General features: G+C 41.6%; 1 protein-coding gene and 1 long non-coding RNA gene across 4 annotated transcripts in view; one reads left to right on the top strand and one right to left on the bottom strand.

The window, feature by feature from the left end:
- The window catches only part of STARD13 (StAR related lipid transfer domain containing 13), a 251,030-nt gene that overhangs the window by 128,282 nt on the left and 102,386 nt on the right, over positions 1-20,362 (bottom strand). The window contains exon 1 of one of the 3 annotated variants that reach the window (XM_039386854.1): positions 16,679-16,861. The exons of the other annotated variants lie outside the window; for them this stretch is intronic. Within the exon in view, the coding sequence (XP_039242788.1) occupies positions 16,679-16,802 (124 nt within the window). The 5' untranslated portion in view covers positions 16,803-16,861. Of the gene's footprint in view, positions 1-16,678; positions 16,862-20,362 lie in introns of those variants that run through there. 3 annotated transcript variants of the gene reach the window in all.
- On the top strand, positions 7,133-10,933 carry LOC113992044. The gene is made up of 4 exons (XR_003542129.2): positions 7,133-7,238; positions 7,954-8,074; positions 10,629-10,716; positions 10,817-10,933. It is a non-coding gene; the product is annotated as an uncharacterized LOC113992044 (long non-coding RNA).

Here is a 20,362-nt window from a genome sequence, read left to right as displayed (position 1 = left end):
GCCCATGCCCTGCAGAAAAGGGGTTCATGTGACATTTTCTTCCCTCACCCAGATCACCAGCTTCGGCATCCCAGAACCAGAACAAAGGTCCAGCACTGAAAATAGTATGATGAGCGGCGAACCTTCGCTGAGCGGTTGCAGATTTTTGTTCCAAAGGATGAAGCACTAGTGTCTGAAATCAAGTAGCATGAAAATGTACAGTGGGACAACAACATTAAGGCTGACCCACCATCTCACAGCAAGTGTGACCAACACACTTGCACATTTAGCTGGCTGCATAATTTCAGCCATCCTGGTGCCTGATTGGCAACCTCACAAATAAAGAAGTCAGGGGGAATATGGGACATGCATGCATCACTTATCCCTCACCCAAAGCCAGAATTCAGCATAATCTACATCAAGGGTTCTGTACACTGCATTAGTTGCCCTGGATGTCTGAAAGAGAATGCATGATGCCTAGCCCTTTTTTTTAAATCCCAAATTATTTTTTTCGTATCAGAAAATTTAAGAGTATCAGTTACATATATATACACATAATTTTTTTCCTTATTACAAAAAATACCCTCCCCCCAGAACCCCCACAATAACCCCTGGCAGACCTTTCACAATAAACTAGCAGTGGGACAGTTTACACAATATAGATACTTATGAACTGGACAAGTTCCTAGCCAGGATTTTCTGTCTCCCAGCAATCAACTGCTCTGTGCATAATTTAAGCTTTCAATTTTTAGACTCCATATTTCTTGCATTCTTCTTTTTTTTTTTCACTCACAGTTTCCACTGCAGTATATACACACCACAGCGCTGATGTGTCTCACTGGATAAAGTAATTCTGGCCAACAAGCTTCAGGTTTTCTTTTTTTACAGAGTGGAAGCCTGCCAAATAGCAGGAGTGACACAGAGGAAGGGGCTTCCCATAGCTCCCTTGCCAGCCACTACACTGCTTCTCCCGAGAAAGGGCAGGCAGTTTGCTCCTCTCCTTCCCCACAGCCTGCCCTCCAGTGTGCAGGAAAGGCGAGAGATAGCCTAGAACTTGCAGCAATGCAGGCAAGGTGAATTATTTTCCAGCAGACATTCCCTCCTTCTCCTCCAGTCCCCCAAACGGCTGTACTTGACCTTTCTCCTCTCTAGTTCACACACTCCCTTGCACATCCTCCTCCAGCAGCCACTTACCAAAACGTCTCCTCTGTTGATTCCCCCTCTGCTCGAAGTAGGCAGACCAAGAGAGTTGGTTGATAAGGTCCATACCAGCTGTGAATTTCTTTTCACTCCCTCAATTCCAGTGTGATGAAAATAGTGCCGTCTACCCTCGACTTTATCCTGGCATCCTATCACATCCCTCTCACAGGCTTCCTCCCTTTCCCAATTTCTGAATATACAGCTCTGTTTCAAATCAACCCCACAGTGTTCCTCATTTGTTGTTGTCTGCCTAAGGTGTTGCTCCATGTTTATGGAATGTAGTTTTACTGGAAAAATTCCTTGGCCAAAACCTTCAAAAGGAACTACTCATCTTGAGTCTGTTTTCCATGACACTTGCAAAGCTCTGACTTTTGGGAATGTTGGTTTCCTCAGTCTGAACACAAGACCTCTTTGAAGTATCTCAAGTTGGGCAACTAAAGATTGCAGAACTGAAATTGCACCTGACCTGTAAAGAAGGTTGGTCCTGTTTATGTTTACCAATTTTATTTTCCTCTTGTTCAATCAGATTTTGACAGGCAAGTGGTGTTCTGAGCTATGAGGACATGAAATTAAGACAGAACTGGGTCCTGAAAGAAGTTTCCAGACCATGCTACTGTGGAGGTCTTTTACTCCAAACCAGAATTCATGTATATACTGTAAGTGCTCAGGATTTGCACTTATGTGGCTGAGATCAGAATTGGCTTTAAAATACTCTGTACGTACTCTGTTCTTGGATTGCAAAATAATGAAATAGAGATTCGTGTATTTCAGTCTTTATTTCTCCTCCTTTTATGTCCCAAGGAACTTATGACACATAATATACTCACTGGTTCCTAATATGTTACCAAACATAGTAGGTTGGATGATGAATTAAAACCAAGTGGAGTTCTGAATGTTTTGCTTTCAAACCACTAGTAAGCCTGCATGCTTTAAAAATAAACTTTGTTCCCCTTTTGCTCAGACTACTGACAATTCATGTGACAGGGAGGCAACTCTGACCGTGACACCTGTGAATGATGTGAAAATAACTTTTTAAAATAGCAATTGTGATGTGGGGCTTTACACGTCTCCAGAACATTTCAAACGGGAAACAGTCTCTGTGTCTCACCAGCTTAGGTGTAGCTCAGCTAGGAAGTGCACAGTCACATCGTAAACCTCCCTCTTTGTTCCTAATTGGCAGCCTTGTTAACAACATCAGCAAAGAACTATTTACTGAAACCTGGAAGCCTAAAGGTCATACCATAAACTTGTCATGTCGTTACACTTTTTCCTAGGCATCCACTAGCAGCTGTTGTGAAAAACAGGATACCTGAGGCTGATGGACTTTTGCGCTGACTGAGGACACAGTACAATAAATATTCACACATTAGATAACTAAACAGTAGTTTGAAAAGTGAACCTCAAATGCACTTTAAAACATGCATTAAGAATTCTGTATGGCTGCTTCCCTTGTTGCTTAGCTAAACCTGTCAGGGTTCACAAGTAAAATCACACAGGTTTTATTACAATGATTTCAGCATGTCTTCTAAAGACATGCAATTCACAATCTGCCTCCCCAGAATAAACTGGAAATGAAGAAATACATTTATGCAAGGTTCAGGTACACTATCTGGTTACTGTTGGAACATCTAAGTGCATGTTCAAGTGCCATTGAAGTCACAGGTGCCTTGTCAGCTCCATCTCCTGCTTTGCTTACTTGAGCAGGTACCTTAAAATGAAGCCAGAGATGCTATAAGCAGCAATCTCTAAAATTAAACTTCTGCAGTGCTAGTGGCTCACTGATTTCCATATCAAAGTCATTCAGGTGGCAGCTGAAGAGATGGCTTTTCCCCATTTGTCACTTATGCAAGCAGGTCTTTGCTGTCACTTGGCTAGGATTATGGAAAGAAACAAGCACCACTGGAGGGCAATTCAACCCTTTGTCTCACACACCTATTTTGGGATGACAGGACTTGCTTTCAGAGGTACCTATTTCTGTCTTGACTGCAAAGGACCTGGTGTGACCAGCTCAATCCTTTTAGAAGGCATTCCCACTAGATTCACTCCTTTCAAGTCAGAGCAGATGTTTTTCACCCTGTACGTTATTTATAACATGAATCCAGATTGAGTGGATAGAGCATAATATAATGCATGCATTCTGAAGACTAAAAGAAACTTAAGTAGAAAAAGAATGAATATTTCTTTTTTAAAGTATTTCTAGTAGAGCTTAGCTGACTTGGCTGCTACATTCCCATTTTGGAATCCGACCTTAATCTGGAGTTTGAGCTGAAACTGTGCTTTAACAGGGCTGACAGGTACATCAGTGGCTGTGTTGCATACCTTGGGAGGACAGGGAAATGCCATCATGGATTGCATTCACAACTTTATTGGCAAGCCAAGTCTAAGGATGCTGTCTTGGGATGAGTTTCTTTGTCTCTACCATTTCACTAGCAGGGTTTGCATAGAGAAAGGCTGAAAACTGTTATGTGCTAAGAAAGCCAGGGAAAAATTAAATGTTAACTTCTTCCTACTGATTATTTCCTACTTATCATATTATTGCTGAGTGTTTCATCCCGTGCAGTTGTGTGAACATGTATGTTTTAGTCAGGCATCTACTTGCAAAATTGAGAGACAAGACTTCCAGCACAAAACAATGAATGCCCTTTATTAAAGAAATAAGTCATTAAATAAGGGCATCTATAAATAGAAAGGGTTGGAAAAACAAATAGGAGAAAGCATCTGGCTCGCAACATCTTCGCACAATTTGCAGTAGCTAAATCTGGACTCAATTAGTGACCTGTTTATTTTCCAAAATTTCAGTAAAATGCCTTGGCAAAAACTTAATCTGTCTCTGGAGAACATCTTACTTCCTTCCATATGTTGCCCGATCTGTCACAGCAATAAACTTCTTCCCAGTTTCAAGATCCCTAACGATTGCACCAACTTATGCTTTCCATAAAAGAAGAGATAATGGTTTCAGCCCTCTACAAGTCATGATTCTCCCTTAAGAGAAAGCAACACAAAGGAGTGCAAGAGGCAGTGAGTGCCCTGTGTTAAAGCCTCTAGTGTGACCTAGAATCCAGAGATTTAAAACAGTTCCTACCTACAATTCATCCCAGCTGTTTTATAATCCCTCTGAATTTGACAGTTTCTCTAAAATGTTGCCATGCCACGATTAATATATATGCCTTGGCTTTGTAAACACTTGTCCTGCTGTCCTTGTTGTTTAGAGTGCCTTCAAAAGAAACAGCTTAGGCCATTTAGTAATTACACGTTTATGGTTTTATATGAAACAAACCAGATGTTTCAGAGTCAGTTTTATTTGGTGGTGTCTTGTCTAACCTAGACTCTGAAATGTATTTGACCTCTATTTGAATCAGATTAGGTATAGTATCTTTTGTTTTATTATATGTCATAAATATGGATGTTCTGGTACCTTCCTGTTTCTGAAGAACCCACTCATCCAACCACACTGACTTAATAGACAATCTTTTTAAAAAGAATATACTGTTGGTTTAGAGGCTAAATGTAACAAAACAGACTAGTCTACATGAGTCAAACACTTAATCATATAAATTTATACAACATATAGGTGCTCTGTTGAATTAAGACCATAATCAAATAATCTGTTTTGTTCTCACACAAAAGCAGTTGGAGCTGTCAGGGATATACAGAATGCTCAGATGTAATCACCAAAATACTCATTTGCTAAGATGATATAAAACTACATGCTTCTGATTCTCTATGAACTTACGTTTCTTTATGTTCAGGAGTGATGGAGTGAGTGAAGTTGGGATGATAAAAGGCATCCTTACATCAGAATTCAGAGTTCTGCTGATTTTAGAGAAGCTCTTTTTTTTCTTAAAGTAAATGTCAGGGAAAAAAATGGTTGAAAGCTTTAGCTGATAACAAAGCTGTAAGAGTTTCTTCCCAGGAAAGACACTGGGCAACTTCCAAACACCTCACTGTGTGGCAGAAATTCAGGTAGAGGTTCAATGTACATATGTTTGGTTATGCATGTAATGGCGATTAGTGATGTTTGGAAAGTTGATGGTGTCTTTTTGGTTATATAATTACCCTGCTGGTTCAAAGGAAGCTGACGGGCTCGATGCTGTCATGGAGCTTGAAAAACAGCTGAGAAAAGTAAGAGAAGATGTGGTAAAAGTGAATGAAGTAATAAATAATGCAGAAAAGAGGAATTGATTGTCATTTTTACCTTCCTAAATACAATAATCAAATTTTAAATGTACAAATTAAAGTTTAAAAATTGAAGAGAAACAATGTGTGCTACACACTGGTTTTACTTGAAAGTACATGATCTGAGTCACTAGTTATACTATTACACAGCAGTCCTTCTCTTATCAGTTTTCTTAAAACTATCAACTTCTCTAGCAGTTGCCTATATTGTATAATTAATTTTCTTCTACTTTGTTTAGTGAGCTACTCTGAAGATGAACATTTACCTTCTCTCAGTGACTTCCACAAATGAAAGTGGAAAAAGTAGTGCCAGCCTTTACTGAAAATCCTGACTTTACCAGATCTACACAGACACCCTGCCCTCTGGGACTGGGACCGGGACCTAGTTGGGGCCAGGAGCAACGGCAGGAGATTTAACACAGTGTAACTGAAACTGGGAACCTCAGGAGGAGCTGAGAGCCTCCAGGACCCACAGGCAGCACAACAGCGGCTGACAGGGGCCACACGTATAAAGTAAGCCCTTAGGGAACAGTTGTGACCAGGGTGTGGCACAGCAGTTTGCACAGAAGAGTGCTGAAGCTGTGCCAGCTCGACCAGGGAGCAACGGTATCCCCCTGGCAGAAAGCCATGGCCTCGCTAAGCTCCACACCCAGCACGACTGACACAGCTGCCCAGGAACACACTGCCACCCAGGTGCCACCTGCAGGGTGGCCCCAGCTCTTGTACCAGTACGAGGCGGCAGCTGTGAGCAGAGCTGCGGAAGTGCGCCCAGGTAGAGAAACTTCTCTGCTTAATGACAGGGTGGGGGGGATCCACAAACGAGAGAAACTGGAAGCCACTGTGCAGCAGGAAAACTGTGACACAGTTGCCATCACAGAGACATAGTGGGATGACGCGTACAACTGGAGTTCTGCAATGGGTGGCTATAAACTCTTCAGAAGGGACAGGGGAAGGAAGGAGAGGCAGTGGGATAGCTTTGTAGGTTAGGGAGTGGTTTGATTGCCTGAAGCTTGATGATGGTGACAGTTGACAATATCATATGCATAATCAACTCACAGTATTTTAAAGTCACTCATGACTCTTTTGTTTTGTGGCTTGAGATAGTTACATATTTGTTTCTGAAGTAACATTTGCAAGTTGGGATTACTGCAAAATATTTGCTAAAGAAGAGTGTGAGTAGTTCACAGACTTGTCAGAATCCATCTGTTTGTGTGTATTAATGAGTGCATTCCCAGCTGCAGTCTTTCCAATGTAATAAATAAAAAGTTTCTTTCTTACTATAAATACAAGGGCTGAAATTTCCTTGTAAAATCGATTTATTTCAATAAAAATCAGTCCTTATGTTAAAGACACCTCTTAAAATGAGCAAGACCATGAGATGCCATTCACATATTCTTTCAGCAAACTGACACAAAAATGACTCAGTCTCAAATAATTTACTACAGCATTTTCCTGGATAAGCTGTGAAAGAGCATGCCATTCAGATCAGGATGAGTGGGACTGGGATGGGAAAAATAAGGTGTATTTATCAGAGGAATGAGAGGCACATTGAAAATAACCTAGAGGTTGGGACAAATGCTTATGTCCTCACTCCTCCATGCAGTGAATTCAACATAAACTTAGCACGTGTATTCAACACACTTTAGGGAAGTACAAGCTATGAACCAATGAAGGAGGTTCCTAAATCTTTAGGAACCCCGTTTTTGCAATGCTAAGTGTAATTTTTCAGTATTTTGACTGAGTTACATTTCTAATTTTGGTTTTAACTTAGCCCTTAAGCTATCCTCTTCCTGAATTTCTTCATAAATTACAGCAACAGAAGACTGTATACAAAGATATTTCAAGCTACTCTTTGCTCAAACTCAGAAAGATCTACATATAAGGTACATTTGAACTATGCTACTGTTCTGAAGGCAACTTCCCCTTAATTCTTTCTATAACAAACCCAATACTCCAGTTTTGTGGGTTTTTTTAAAGTGCTTCTGTATTAAATGAACTGTGAAGGTTCAGTGCCTTCTGCATCATGATGGCCTGGAAAACCAGTCCTCCCCAGAAAATATGCTGCTTGGTGTATTAGAGCACCAGTGCCATTCATTTAACTCAAGCAACAGAAGAAACCAATTATCCCCGTCTTATTTTACACTGTGACAAGTAAAATTTGTGAAGTATTTATAAAATTAAGGAAGTGATTTTGAAGTTTATGAACTTAGCTTGCTGCTAAAGAAATACTCATAGTTTAAACAATTTTTTGCTAAGCATAAATTTCAAGTTATAGTGTTTTTGAAATAGATTAGAAATCAAATTCTTATAGCTTAAAGAAACAAAATGCTTATAAGTTTCAGTGCCTCCTCTTTCACTGTACTACAGCAAGTTCCTGGATGTGTAAAAATGACTTCTGGATAGAAAAACTTTTCTATATACTTACTGTTAACAGCAACAAAGAAAAAAATCAGTATCTCAATGAAATTATCTGTTGAAATATAATTCATTCTGGTGATTATATACAGCAGAATATGTTTTAGTTTTGATTGGCATGCTAGCTGAAAACATCTTACTTTTTAATTCTCATAAATTTTGTTCCACTTCTACATTGCCAAGTAATGGCAGTAATTTCAGGACTCTATGCCAGAGCATGGAGAGTTTGTTTGTACATGCTGCTTCAGACTAGCGCCCTGTGAGTAGAAAGGCCACATCTGCACTGCACAGTTTTGAATTTCATGTAAGTATCTCAGGAGCCAAACATGTACTTTTGGGCATACTTTCTTTCTTTAAGTGACCAACATAATGTATGAGCTGCGTTACAGTCCCTCAGTCTGGGGGGGTTATGTCATTAAACTGGGGACACGTGTTGCACACCTCTGCATGTAGCACTGGGGCATGTGGAGGTGACTTAGTTTAGTGAGCTGAGTGCAAATTGCATAAATGTACTGTAATTAGATGTGATTAAGTCCTGCTGCAAAAGCACAGAAAATAAGGCTTCTGGGTGGCACTTTATCCTTGAGGATAGAGTATGCCTTGAATATTGCATTATCTTAACAAAATCAGTCATTGTGTCTAATATTCTGTGACACATGTTGCCTACACACACTATTTGATATTACTGTATGTAAATTACTGCCCTCTACTGGAATGACAGGCAGAGTATTTCACATGAAATTGATTATTATGTAAAGTGATTAAATTGATTTTTGAAGTTTGGTGTTTTATGGAACCAAGTGCCATGAATTGCAGATGTTCCTGATCCCTTCTTGTAGCATAGCTACTTGCTGCACACATATCTGCATGCACTCAGCCTTTGCTTATTTGCAGTATAAGGTGCACCAAGATGGTCTAATTGTCAAAATATTTTCATTTTTGAACTGTAAACCGGATGTGTAAAGGACCTACAGAAGTGCAGTCTTCTTGTGAATGCTCCAATGTCAGGCAAGGAACCTCCTACACTGTCATATTTTTAAACTTGCAATAATCAAAAGAAAACATCAGAAATTCTTAATTTATTGAAAATAATATTCCCCAAACCAAATTTTCAAGAAATGCAAGACAAGCATCACTTCTTTAAAATCATGGGGCTGGCTCAAAACTGACATTTTACAAACTACATTTTTTTCCTGTCTTTTCTGACTCAAGTTCACATTTTCTTTTTAAATTTGCTATTCAGATTTGCTTCAGTTGAAGTGAAAGCTAGGTTTCTCAATGAATTGTGACTTGAGGAGATGATTTTTACAGGAGCTATAATATATAGCAGCACAGGATTTGGCCATGGTATGACAGAAAAGCAAAAGAAATAAGGAAGAGCAAGAAAGAACATCTGTCTCTCAAGAAATACAAGAAAACAAATGTGAGTCAAACCACTACTGTGAAATAAGGCCATTGCCCAGCAAGTATTGCATAGATCATATTGTTAAGACATCTATGTTCTCAGAATCCTTAAAAAAATAACAATATGGGACATTTTGAAGGGTTTTTTCATTCAAACAAAAAGCAGCAACACAAAATTCAGAACTGAGACTTCACTGATTCCCAAAACTAAGCACCATGTCCTACTATAGCTGGAAAGCAGGATGGGAGTCCAGTCTCTAGGGCCTTCCCGAGTCCAGAAATTTCACATCTTTAGGAATTTGCTGGCAGACACCAACAGACGGTATTGATGTTCACTAAGTAGCTACAAGTTTACTGTGGATATAAATGTTCTATATAAATGTTCTGGCACAGTTATTATATAAATAAAGTCACTTGCATGCGGATACGGAAGTGGCCTATAGGATTACAGTCACATGAATAAATACAAAAACATCTAACAGGAAATAACTGAGAAGATACATTATTTAATATGCCATGACTGATATTAAGAAGCAATCTTGGGATGAAAAAACATCATCACTGTTTAATGTCAGACAAATACATTAAGTATTTGTAGCAGTCTATATGAGCTCCTATATATCTTTGAAAAATATGAGTACCAATAAACCATCTATCTAAATATACAGGAACTTAAACAGTATTGTATTATAAATACTGCTTCTGGAAAAATAGTACTATGAATTTTTTCCAATATTATGGTCTGCAAACATCAGCGATAATTACAATGCCTGCAGGAATACTCCATGAAGGCAGAGTGTAGCAAACCGACAAGGTATCAGCCTTCTTCTAGTCACATAGAAACCTCTACAGGTGGAATGAACTGAGACCATGTATATGGCCCCCAGAAAAATGGAGACCTATCAAGGATCTTCTATAAATAGCTATCAAATGGAAACTGACTGATTCAAGTGGTATCCAGTTCTATTGCCAGCACTGATTCTTCATTTTATCAGCAGAGATTTGTACTTATACTGTCAGGAAATCAACTATTCAAAATTGAATTTCTTTTAGGAAAATAATCCCTGATATAGCTCTCTCTGATGGAAGCAGTATTTGTTCAAATACAAAATTTATGTATTAAATGTAAAACCAGAAGATAAATGTTGTTGTCACCCTAGGAACCTCTGCTACTCCTCCACAGTAACTCCAAATCCTGCACAGCAAATGGCAGCAGAGACATGGGTTTGAGTATGAGAAAATTACATCTTTCTCTGGACTTTTAGACAGTGGGGAGTCCTCCGTCACCCCCCTTTGCAGTCTCATGCTGATACAGAAATACTTGGCAGGTCAAGCATATTGGTATTTTTGTAATTGTATTTCTGGAATTAACTTCTTGTTGCTGAGGGTCATGAGAACCTGGCAGCAGCAGAACTAACAATGGTGGTATTTTGCCACCATTGCTCCCTTTTCAGATTCAAACCACTGGCCTTCAAGGAGTGCCTAGGGAAGAAGATAGAGGATACTGATGTAACTTAGTGCAAAGAAAAGCCTTTAAATAAGGTATTCTAAAAAGCCTCCTAAGATTAATACAGAATATATAGCATGATCAATGTAATTTATGAGATCAATGACTACATTTTTGGCTACTAATTTTCTCTAGGAATGATACAAGAGCAGAAAATTTCCTGGCATGCCTGACCAAACGAATCACTCATAAGTCACTTTCTTTCTTCCCTAAAGCACTCTGTCACGAATAAAGAACGCCTTTCATAACTTTTCTCTTTGACAAAGGATGGTCTTTTCCCATTGATGGAGCTGGGTAATGGGGGAATTTACACATATACATCTTATCAGCATACATGAGAATCAGCATCTTGTATTCTCCAGTGCACTGGTGGGGACACAGACTGCAACAACTCTGCTTTCTAGAAATATACATGCATGATTTTAAAATAGAACATAAAAGTATGCCCACCAAACTGGCCACAGCAAAACCCACATTTTTCACATGTACATCTCCCACAGTCTTTAATGAAAACTGACCTGCCAACATTATTTTATAAAAAATGTCACTCTTTCCATGAATGGCTTTTAAGTAGATTAACCTGTCACATTTGCGTGTACACAAAGGTCTTAATTAAGAATAAATTTCAGTAATATAATAATACCAAGATTCTACAGACTCAGAGTTGGCCCCATAGCAGGATGCCTGCCTTTGCTCAGGAGTTCTCAGAGGACCTGGGAGCCTGGTACACGTGTCTCTTTTCGGCTCTCCTAACAGTTATCTCATATCAAAATAGACTTCAGCTTTTCAGAGTACAAACTTCAAAAGCAAGTTCTTAAAAATGTTCCATTTTAAATGAAAACTAAAAACTATGAGGAACCTATAGATTTGATACTTCTGTAATTAGGCTCCAGAAACATAACTGCTTTTGCCTCCATACAGGCATGACAGAAAACTGCGCTAAAATTCATATAGTTCTGGTTGTGATCGATAGCTTTTTAAGACCCACTTTTCACTTCTGTATTCACCAGGATCAACAGATCAGCTGGTGCCAGGAAGCATCATGCTGCCACAGGTGCAATTACAAACTTAGGCTTGTTCATTTGCACCCAATAAACCCACAATAAAACACAAACCAACCACAAATTACTTTTAAGAGGAACAGCTGCATTGCCTTGACATTTTTGCCACATGCTGAATGTGGCAGTTATTTTCTGCTGGACAAAGAAGTCTCCATTTTCTAACCTACTTCAAATAATGTTCCATTTCATCTCTGACATAAATGCATTTCACTCATATTTGAAGAGATACTTGTAGCTGCCAATTAATATAGGTCCGCCTGAACAGTTAAGGATATCCTAGAGTAGGTCTTCTAAAACTTTCCATTTAACAACTTAATTTTGGCTTCTTCAGACTAAAATTTTCTTTTACTCATGAGCCTGCCTCATGCTCCTGTTTCAATTTTTGAAGCTTCAGGTAATCCATTTCTAAGAAAAAAATTAGTCAATCTTATGTTGTCCCACTGTACATTTTCATGCCACTTGATATGAGACGCTAGCACTTCATCCTTTGGAACAAAAACCTGTAACCTCACAGGGAAGGTTCCAGAGTAACTCTAGCAACAGTGCTTGAAAAATCTGTCCAAACTTGGACAAATTAAAAAATTTTGAAATGGTAGTCTGAGCAGACCACTGGAGACTTAGCGGAAAACTTGACCCCAAAGTGTGCTTACTCAGAGCATGGCCAAGCCAAGAAAAGAGTGGGAACATCCAAAATCCTTCCCCAAAACTACCACAGGCAGTTGCTTCTGAAGAGCTCTGCAGCTGAGCAGGAGTTGGGACAGTGCTCAAGGGTATCCTGCCTGGTACTGCTGTTGCAGCAGGTAGTAGAGAGGATGTCAATGAAGAGATAAGAGGAATTGTACCAGAAAAGCTAGAGGAAATCAAGTAGGGATTTAATCTCTTCAAGAACACAGAACATACAAAGTATTGTGGGACATGAAGCTTAGGTGAGAAGAGATTTGGCAAAAAAGACTGAGGGTGTATCTTTGCCATAGACACAGTGAAGGCAGCCTTTCAGAGCAGAAATCCTGGCAGCTATCTGTGTAGATTGCTAAACCACAGCTAAAAGCTAAACTGAGGAAACTGGAGACAAAGCTTTCTATTATTAGAAGAATGTTAGGGTCATGAAGTTTTCAAACTTAAGTAAGTTTCAGAGTTGAAGTCACCCACTTAATTCTAACTCAACTCTCTTCCCACTAGGCATTAGGGCAAAGTCTTAACTTCATCCTCACATTCAGTTTCCAAGGATCCCATCTGATGATATACAATGGTCTGGTCATGTATCAGCACCACATACCAGCTAAGCCAGCAGCTGCAGGACCCCTGCAGGGTGGGAGACAGCATACAGGAAAAAAACCAGGTTTCTGAGACTATGCCAAGTCAACTATCCCTGTGGTTCCATTCTTTTCTGTTTTCCACCAAGTCACTTGAAAAAAAATCTGACCAGACCACCAGAAACTGCAAGTTATTCTTTCCCTGGGTGCAGAACAGTTAGAATCCAAATGTGCAACAGGAACCACTGAGAGCCACAATTTGAATATTAAAGTAGAAAATTCAAATTCTAACTCTCAAGACTTAGTATTCTTGAGTTCAGTCTCATTGTGCCTCTGGTTTCTATCTGTAAAATGGGAACAATATAACCATACAGCTTCTAGGAATACAACCAAAACATTAATGATATAACCTGCTCCTAAGCACCGTGCTCATGAACTCTTGAAGGAATTTGTAATTCTGTGCTCAGTCCAGGATTTGAGAAAGCTGCAGTACAGCAGGCTCTAGGTTAACAGATACAGCAATGGGGATCATTACTTTGTACAGTGAATGAGGCTGAAAAATTCTGTACAAAAAAAGGTAAGATGATCATGCCAATCCTGTCAGTCTTAACAATCATACCCTGTGAGGAGGCTGCACAATACAGCAACCGGCATCCTTACATCTGGTGTTTCTTGACTTCAAAGTACCAAATTTCAAAACTAAATTTTTATTTTATTTTAGTATATAATAAGTGAAAGAATGCCAGATAGAGAGTGGCACTTTTCCCCTACATACAAGAAATGTAACAACAACTTGTGTTTTACTGTAACAGGTGATCATGATTTGAGCAGGGATCTCAGAATCAGCTTAGGTCATTGCTTTTGGAGAGTCTGTTAAATACCCAAGTTAAATTCCTCAAACACTGGTTTTCAATAACGACATAGTGGTTCAGGATTACATTAAACCAACAGTATTTTATATAACTTTTAAGGCAAATAGGTCCTTACAGGGCCTTAAAATTCTGGTACATTTCCCATTCAGTTTGTGCATTCCAATTTAAACCATAAGCATAGTGAAAACACAGAAAGTGTAAAATACCTCTGCAAAAATTATGAAAAGCACAAAAAACCCCTAAGGGTGCCATTTTTGGCACTGTAGAGGGTACCCTCATTGTTTAAAAAACAAATCCCAATCAGTGAATCCAAAAGAGTGACTAAGAGCTTCTGGGCACCATAGATCTGTCCTGAAAAAGAGACAGTACGGAGCAGCGCTGTCGCCAAGAGCCAGGCTGCTCATCACCTCTGTTGCAAAGGGGAAGGGAGAGAGGGAAGGAGCACACTGTATTAGTCTTTTTATGCACAGCCTACTTTCCAGAGCAACCTAGCCATGCTGTCTACCTCTTTGAGAACAGCTGAGCCAAAGCTCAGCTCTCTCCTTGCTCTAGCCAAGGTTCAGCTCCTTTCTCTAGCTCACACACCCGCTGCCCAGTAGTGTACTCCTGCCCTCTGTTCCAGCACAAGGACATCAGAGCAGAAACTATTCCCAAGGCGCACTGGGAAAAGCCCTGAGCAACCTGCCCTGCTCCCAGTGCTGATCCTGCTCTGAGTTGGAGACTAGACTAGAGACTTCTGAGCATCTCATCCAACCCCAACAATTATATAATTTTTGTGAATTAAGCTGTCATGTGCTTACTTTCTTTACAGGTATATGTTGGACTACTGGTGTCTGGATCCTTAACAAATAAATAAAAAAGTAAAGCAGACCAAAAAAATAACTATTTAAGTGCCTGCAAGGCTGTCTTCACAGCAATGACTTAATCACAAGTCTTTATTTGGCTTGATGGTTGGAATATGACAGCACACTGATGGTTAAAACTCCATTTTGTTTTGGTCATTGCTCTTTAACACTAGTTACCAGCTACACTGTCAGTCAGGGCTGAACTGCAATATCAGCTTGGAGGAAAAGGAGGGAACTTGTACAACCTGACTGGGATTGGACCTATTACGATGGAGAAGACGCTCATCTGGCAACCAGCAAATAACAACACATTTAGAGCAGCTTAAATTCCCTGCCTTCTCATTAACAAAAGCTGGAAGAAGAGGCCTAGGAATATACACTGCAGCTACGTGGATCAAAGGGACAAATAAATATAAAAACAAGGACAAAAATGCCAGAGACAGAAAAGCATCAGAACATCTCTGGAATCAACAGATGATATTTGTACATATCTTGTTATGTCATCAGACAATTAATTTAATTAAAAGGCATGTGTATCAGTGTCTCACCATCATATTATGAATAGCACTTAAATTATGGCAGTGCATAAGCCCAGGACATCAGTATTCTATCCAACTTAAATAAAAAGTTTTGACTCCATCAATTTTAATATCCAGCTGCTTTAAGAAGTTGGCTACAGTTTCATGGCAGCCTGCCCAGGTCCTTTGCTCAATCAAGCAATAGTTGTCTCTGACTAGAAAAAAAAAACAACAACAATATCCTTGCTGAATGTCTGCTGGCATCTGCTATCAATGTAGGAATAAGTGGATTAAATGTAAAGACAATTTAGTATTTTGGGTAGCCATATTATGACAAAATTAGCCAGTTTAGTAAATCATTATTGAAGCCACCCAGTTTAGATGAATTTTTCAAAAAATTACCATGCAATTTTTATCTGTTACTTTAATACATAAGAACTAATGTGCTGTAGACACAGTCTGAAGACCTATATCATTTACCTCTGCATTACACAATACTAGGTCACAGTGCCCTAGACAAGGTCACCAAACTCCTAACAATGCTATAGGATGTGGCAGAGGAATCCATCTTTACAAATTAGACTTCATTATACAGGATTCTGCTCATAAATCTTGATGTATTGCTTTCCCAGTATAATAACTCTACCTTGCACTTGCCATGTACCCTCGAGATCTTCTAATTCACAAAGTATTTTACAAATACAAATTAGCTGTATGTTTGTGTGTCTAAAGCGACTGTGCTGCTGCAATAGCATTGCTCTAAATGTGACCTCACCTACTGGAGCACCTGCCCTGCTCTGTGTCCCGGTCCACACCTGGAGATTCTAAGACTGCAGGAGGCCGATTTTCCAGAACAGTTAGGTGCCCTAAACCTATAAAAGTGCCTGAAATAAACCAGACCATTTTTCTTTGGGAGTTGTGGTACTCCTCACATGCAAACCCTAGGAGGAACCAACCTGGACATGCAAGTGACTTAGGAAACTGATCAGCGAAGCAGATGAGGTTGCTTCCCGGAGGCAACGTCAGCCCCCTTGGTTTCGAAGATGCTCAAAAGGAGCCTCCGACGTGGGAGGATCTCCAGGTTTCACCCCGAGCCCGTCTGCTTGTGTCTCCACCCCCGCCCTGCTCGCCCGCACTTGGGCAGGTGCTGCTTGCACGGGGCTGGGGGGCCCGACCTGTCCGCAGCCCGGCCCCTGCCCGCAGCCCGACCCGCCCGGCCGCTGCCGACCGCGTCCGTGCCGGCAGCCGCGGCGGTGCCGGGAGCTCCCGTCCCGCCCTGGCTGAAGCCTCGGGGTCTCCGCGCTCCGGCGGCGGCAGCGGCGCTGGTGCCCCCCAGGCGTCCCCTCGGATCGGGAGCCCCCCGCGCCGCTGGGGCCGAGGCGTCCCCCGAGGTGTCCCCTCGGGCGGCTGCGGGCAGGTAGCGGCAGCCGCGGCGCGGCGGGACTCACCTGCGAGCCGCCGCTCCCGGACATTCCTCCACAGCAAGTCCCAGGCTTTGGCGGTGGAGTCCCGCAGCTGCTCGCTCAGCGACCTCCGGAGCTGCGCCTTGGCCGGGCGGCGCTGGCTGCTCATCCTCGGCGGCTCCGCATGCCGCCCCGGGCAGCCCCGCTCAGCGCCGCCGGCCGCTCTCCTCGTCGGGCACGGGCGGCGGCGGCCACACGGGGCCGCGGGGCAGCCCCGCCGCGCCGCAGCCGCGTCACCGCCGCCCTGGGCGGGCGGCCCCTTCACCTGAGCGCCGCCCGCCCCGGCCCCCAGGGCAGCGCTGTCGCCGCCAGCCTTCCCCAGCGCCCCGTCCCGCGCCCGACCCTTCGCCGCCCTCCTTCCTCTTCTCCTCCCTCCCCCGCGCCGCGGCCCCCGCGGGGCGGGGAAGGTGCCCCGGGGTCCGGCCCCGCTCCTGCCGTGGCTGGGATCCCGCGCCCCTCGAGCTCAGGCACCACCGACGGCCCAGGACACCGCACGCCTCGCGGCCCCGCGCCTAAATTCCGTGACCCCTCTTTTGCCAGTGGCCCTCATTTGGGAACTGTCCGGCGAAGCCCCCGCGGCCGCCCTGCTGTCAGCGCCCAGCCGCCTCCCGTTGCTGCCTCCGTGCTCCCTTGGACAGCGACGGGAAGCCGCCCGCCGCCACACCAGCCTCGACGCTCGGCGAAGGGCCAGAGGTGACAGAAAACCCGACTGGCAACGAGCCGCCTTTTTCGCAGGGGGCTGTAATACGTGCTTCACCCATGCTGCGACTTTTGTGGAAAGAAAACAGTTTTATTTTCAGAGGCCTCTGTTTATCAACTCTCTGCCCAAGATCAAGCCACAGTCATCGCAACACAGCCTCTCCCGTTTCTTTCCCACTTTCTTTGCATTCCACACACTTACCCCCCACCTCTCTCCCCCTGCATCAACCCTTCAGCCCTCCTACATTACCTCCTTTAACAAGATCTTACACTCCTAAGAGGTTTCAAAACTAAACCCTGGCACTTTTTGCACACATTTACAGCCTAAAAGGACTTCTGATTCCTCCATCACTAGACTATCCAGAAAGCAACAGCAGGGTCCTTATCCCATTTAGGAAACCATGTTGTGTCTCTGCTTCTTCTGTGATCTAGGAAATACTATTGTAACAGTGGCCCCTTCTCTATCCTGGTTGTTTCCCAGCATGACTAGCAGCAGAGAGCCTGATAGCTGAGGAAGACAACAGTGGCTTCATTTCATTTAGTCACAAACAATTACTCACTGCATTCTCTTTCGTCAGAGTATTAGTGATGTGCAAAGAAGAGGCTGAAGTTCCAGCAAGTGAGTACCCTACACTGAAACAGCTGAATGCCCTGGTAAAGCAGTCACATTAAACATTATCAATATCCCCATCTTGTTTAAATTAAAACGGTTACTGCAATGTCAGCAATACCCGTAGAAGCTAAAAGCAAACAAACAGATGTATTCCATATTACCACTCAATTTTAATAACGTCTTCTGCTTACTCTGTGAATTTATTTTCCATTGTCCCTGTTCTTAAAAGGTTGATCTAAAAAGGTTAATCTCGAACTACTCTTCTATAGTGGAGACAATGTGCTTGCCTAGAACTTGTGATGATGATGTATGTCACTCCTGCTCCTGCAATTCCAGCTACAGTGTCCTCCAAAGGACTTGACTTGAGAACAGAAATACCTTCCAGGGATGGATACATACAAGATCTTGAAGGGGAACAGCACAATTATGTAAATACTCCCACATCCCATGACCCAGAGCAAACACCTGCTGATGTTAATGGGAGAAGAGAGGATTACAGTTCCTACAATCAGATCCTCTGCCCAGTAAATCTGCCTCTGACCTCGGCCTCTCTTTATTTAATCTCTTACCAACACAGCCATTACCGGTGCATAAGACCTACCATGCCTGTTTTCTGCTACCAGCTTTTATCAGCTAGGAACCAGGTAGAAATGAGAAATCAATTTCTGATATTGTACTCAGCTGACCTATAAAGATGATCAGTGACACACAGTCTAGAGGTGAAATAATTAAATTAGTTTTGAAGGTTTTGTATCACACTGCAGTGTCACTACTCACAAACACCAGCTCGCTTTAGCCAGTACTGCAACCTTCAACAGTGCCCTTCTGGCAGCCACACTTGGATGCACCATCTTACCATTTCCAGCCTGTCTGGAAGATAGATCTCCCTTTTTTCAGTGGCTTGCTGTGATGGCCAGAATGTAGCAATACAACAAAAGATATTATGTTCCCTTTTATACCTTTTTTGAAGATGTTACCTTATCAAAAATGTCCCTAGACTTCCAGGTTTACTGAAAGCAGCTAATCAGCGACAAGACACTAGCAATTGCTAATACCATGTTATCTCACCACAGGTTACTAAGATAAATTCCAGTCATATGGCTGTATTTCATAATCAGCCACAGAACTGAACTGACAAGCCTAGACCAAACTAGGTGGCACGCACTGACAAAAATCTTCCTAGTTTCAGGTACTTTATTGTGAAAACTAAATCCAGAAGCAAGATCAGATATTGTACTTTTCTCCCCAGAGAAAACAGTGCTATTGAGTAATGAGAACACATCTCATGCAGCAACTGGCCCATTCTTACTTTATGCCTTTAATCATAGTCAGCTGTTTAGAAGTCGAATTACCATCACAAGTATTTTTGATGTATTACACCTGGTAGTAGCAGTCACAATAGGAGCTATTCTACATAATCTGTTTGAAGAAGGTAGTGTGTTAGGGATCATTCAGAGGACAAAGATGTTTAATTTCCTTTAAGGATGTTAGAAATTATGGTAAAAATGGTAAAGTTCTGGTCTCTTACACATTTTTCATATGTTGGTTAAGTGTGTAAGTAGCCAACTGATCAGTGTTCTTGCTTGAAACATTCTGACATCCAGAACAAGATGGATAACATTTCTGGGGGAAAGAAAAGGAAAGCACATTTTCCACAGAAACAGCAGTTTTCTTGCTTGATACTAGTCTGGTCAAAATGGTTCTTTTCAGAGTAATTGCAATGAAACCACTGTATATCATGAAGAGAAAAGAGGAAATTCCCAGTTGCCTTGAAAGAAGCTGAACTATTATATCTGCCTTTGCTCATTGATAACAGAATATTGGCAGAAATGAAAGTAGTATCTGTCTTAAAATCTTGTAAGCATGTAAAATGTTGCAGGAAAGTCTAAACTAATCAAACCCATGCTCTGATATCATCATGGCACAAAAGTGTGATGTTCTAATTATATATTTAGCAATTTATAGTTCCTTCCAATCACCATGGTAATTAAACACCAAATTAATTGATACTGCATAATATTCTGGCCTCTAATTAGCAGTGTGTTTTTAATTTTTTAGCTATTCCATTATGCAGCCTGATCTAGTCCTAATAAAGTAACTGTAAAAACTCGAATGCACCTGGTAAGATGAGAATCAGGCCTAAGTACAAAGAAACATGACTACATCTTGTTTTGCTATTTGTAAACTAGGGAAAGACTATGATAAAAGTACAGCTTCTTTCCTTTCCATGCTCTTGTCCTTAATTACCATAAGCCAGGATTTTTTGTTAGTTTAATCACTTCACAATATTTGTCTACTTCAAGAAGAACAAAACAGGATATGTCTTGCAGAGGAAAATGTGGAAAGAGTGCATCCTA

This window comes from Pipra filicauda, unplaced genomic scaffold, assembly GCF_003945595.2.
Source record: "Pipra filicauda isolate LSUMZ 115617 unplaced genomic scaffold, ASM394559v2 scaffold50_size3627746_pilon, whole genome shotgun sequence".
Taxonomy (NCBI): domain Eukaryota; kingdom Metazoa; phylum Chordata; class Aves; order Passeriformes; family Pipridae; genus Pipra; species Pipra filicauda.
The sequence above is the reverse complement of the archived record's forward strand: the minus strand, read 5'-3'. Positions and strand labels throughout refer to the sequence as shown.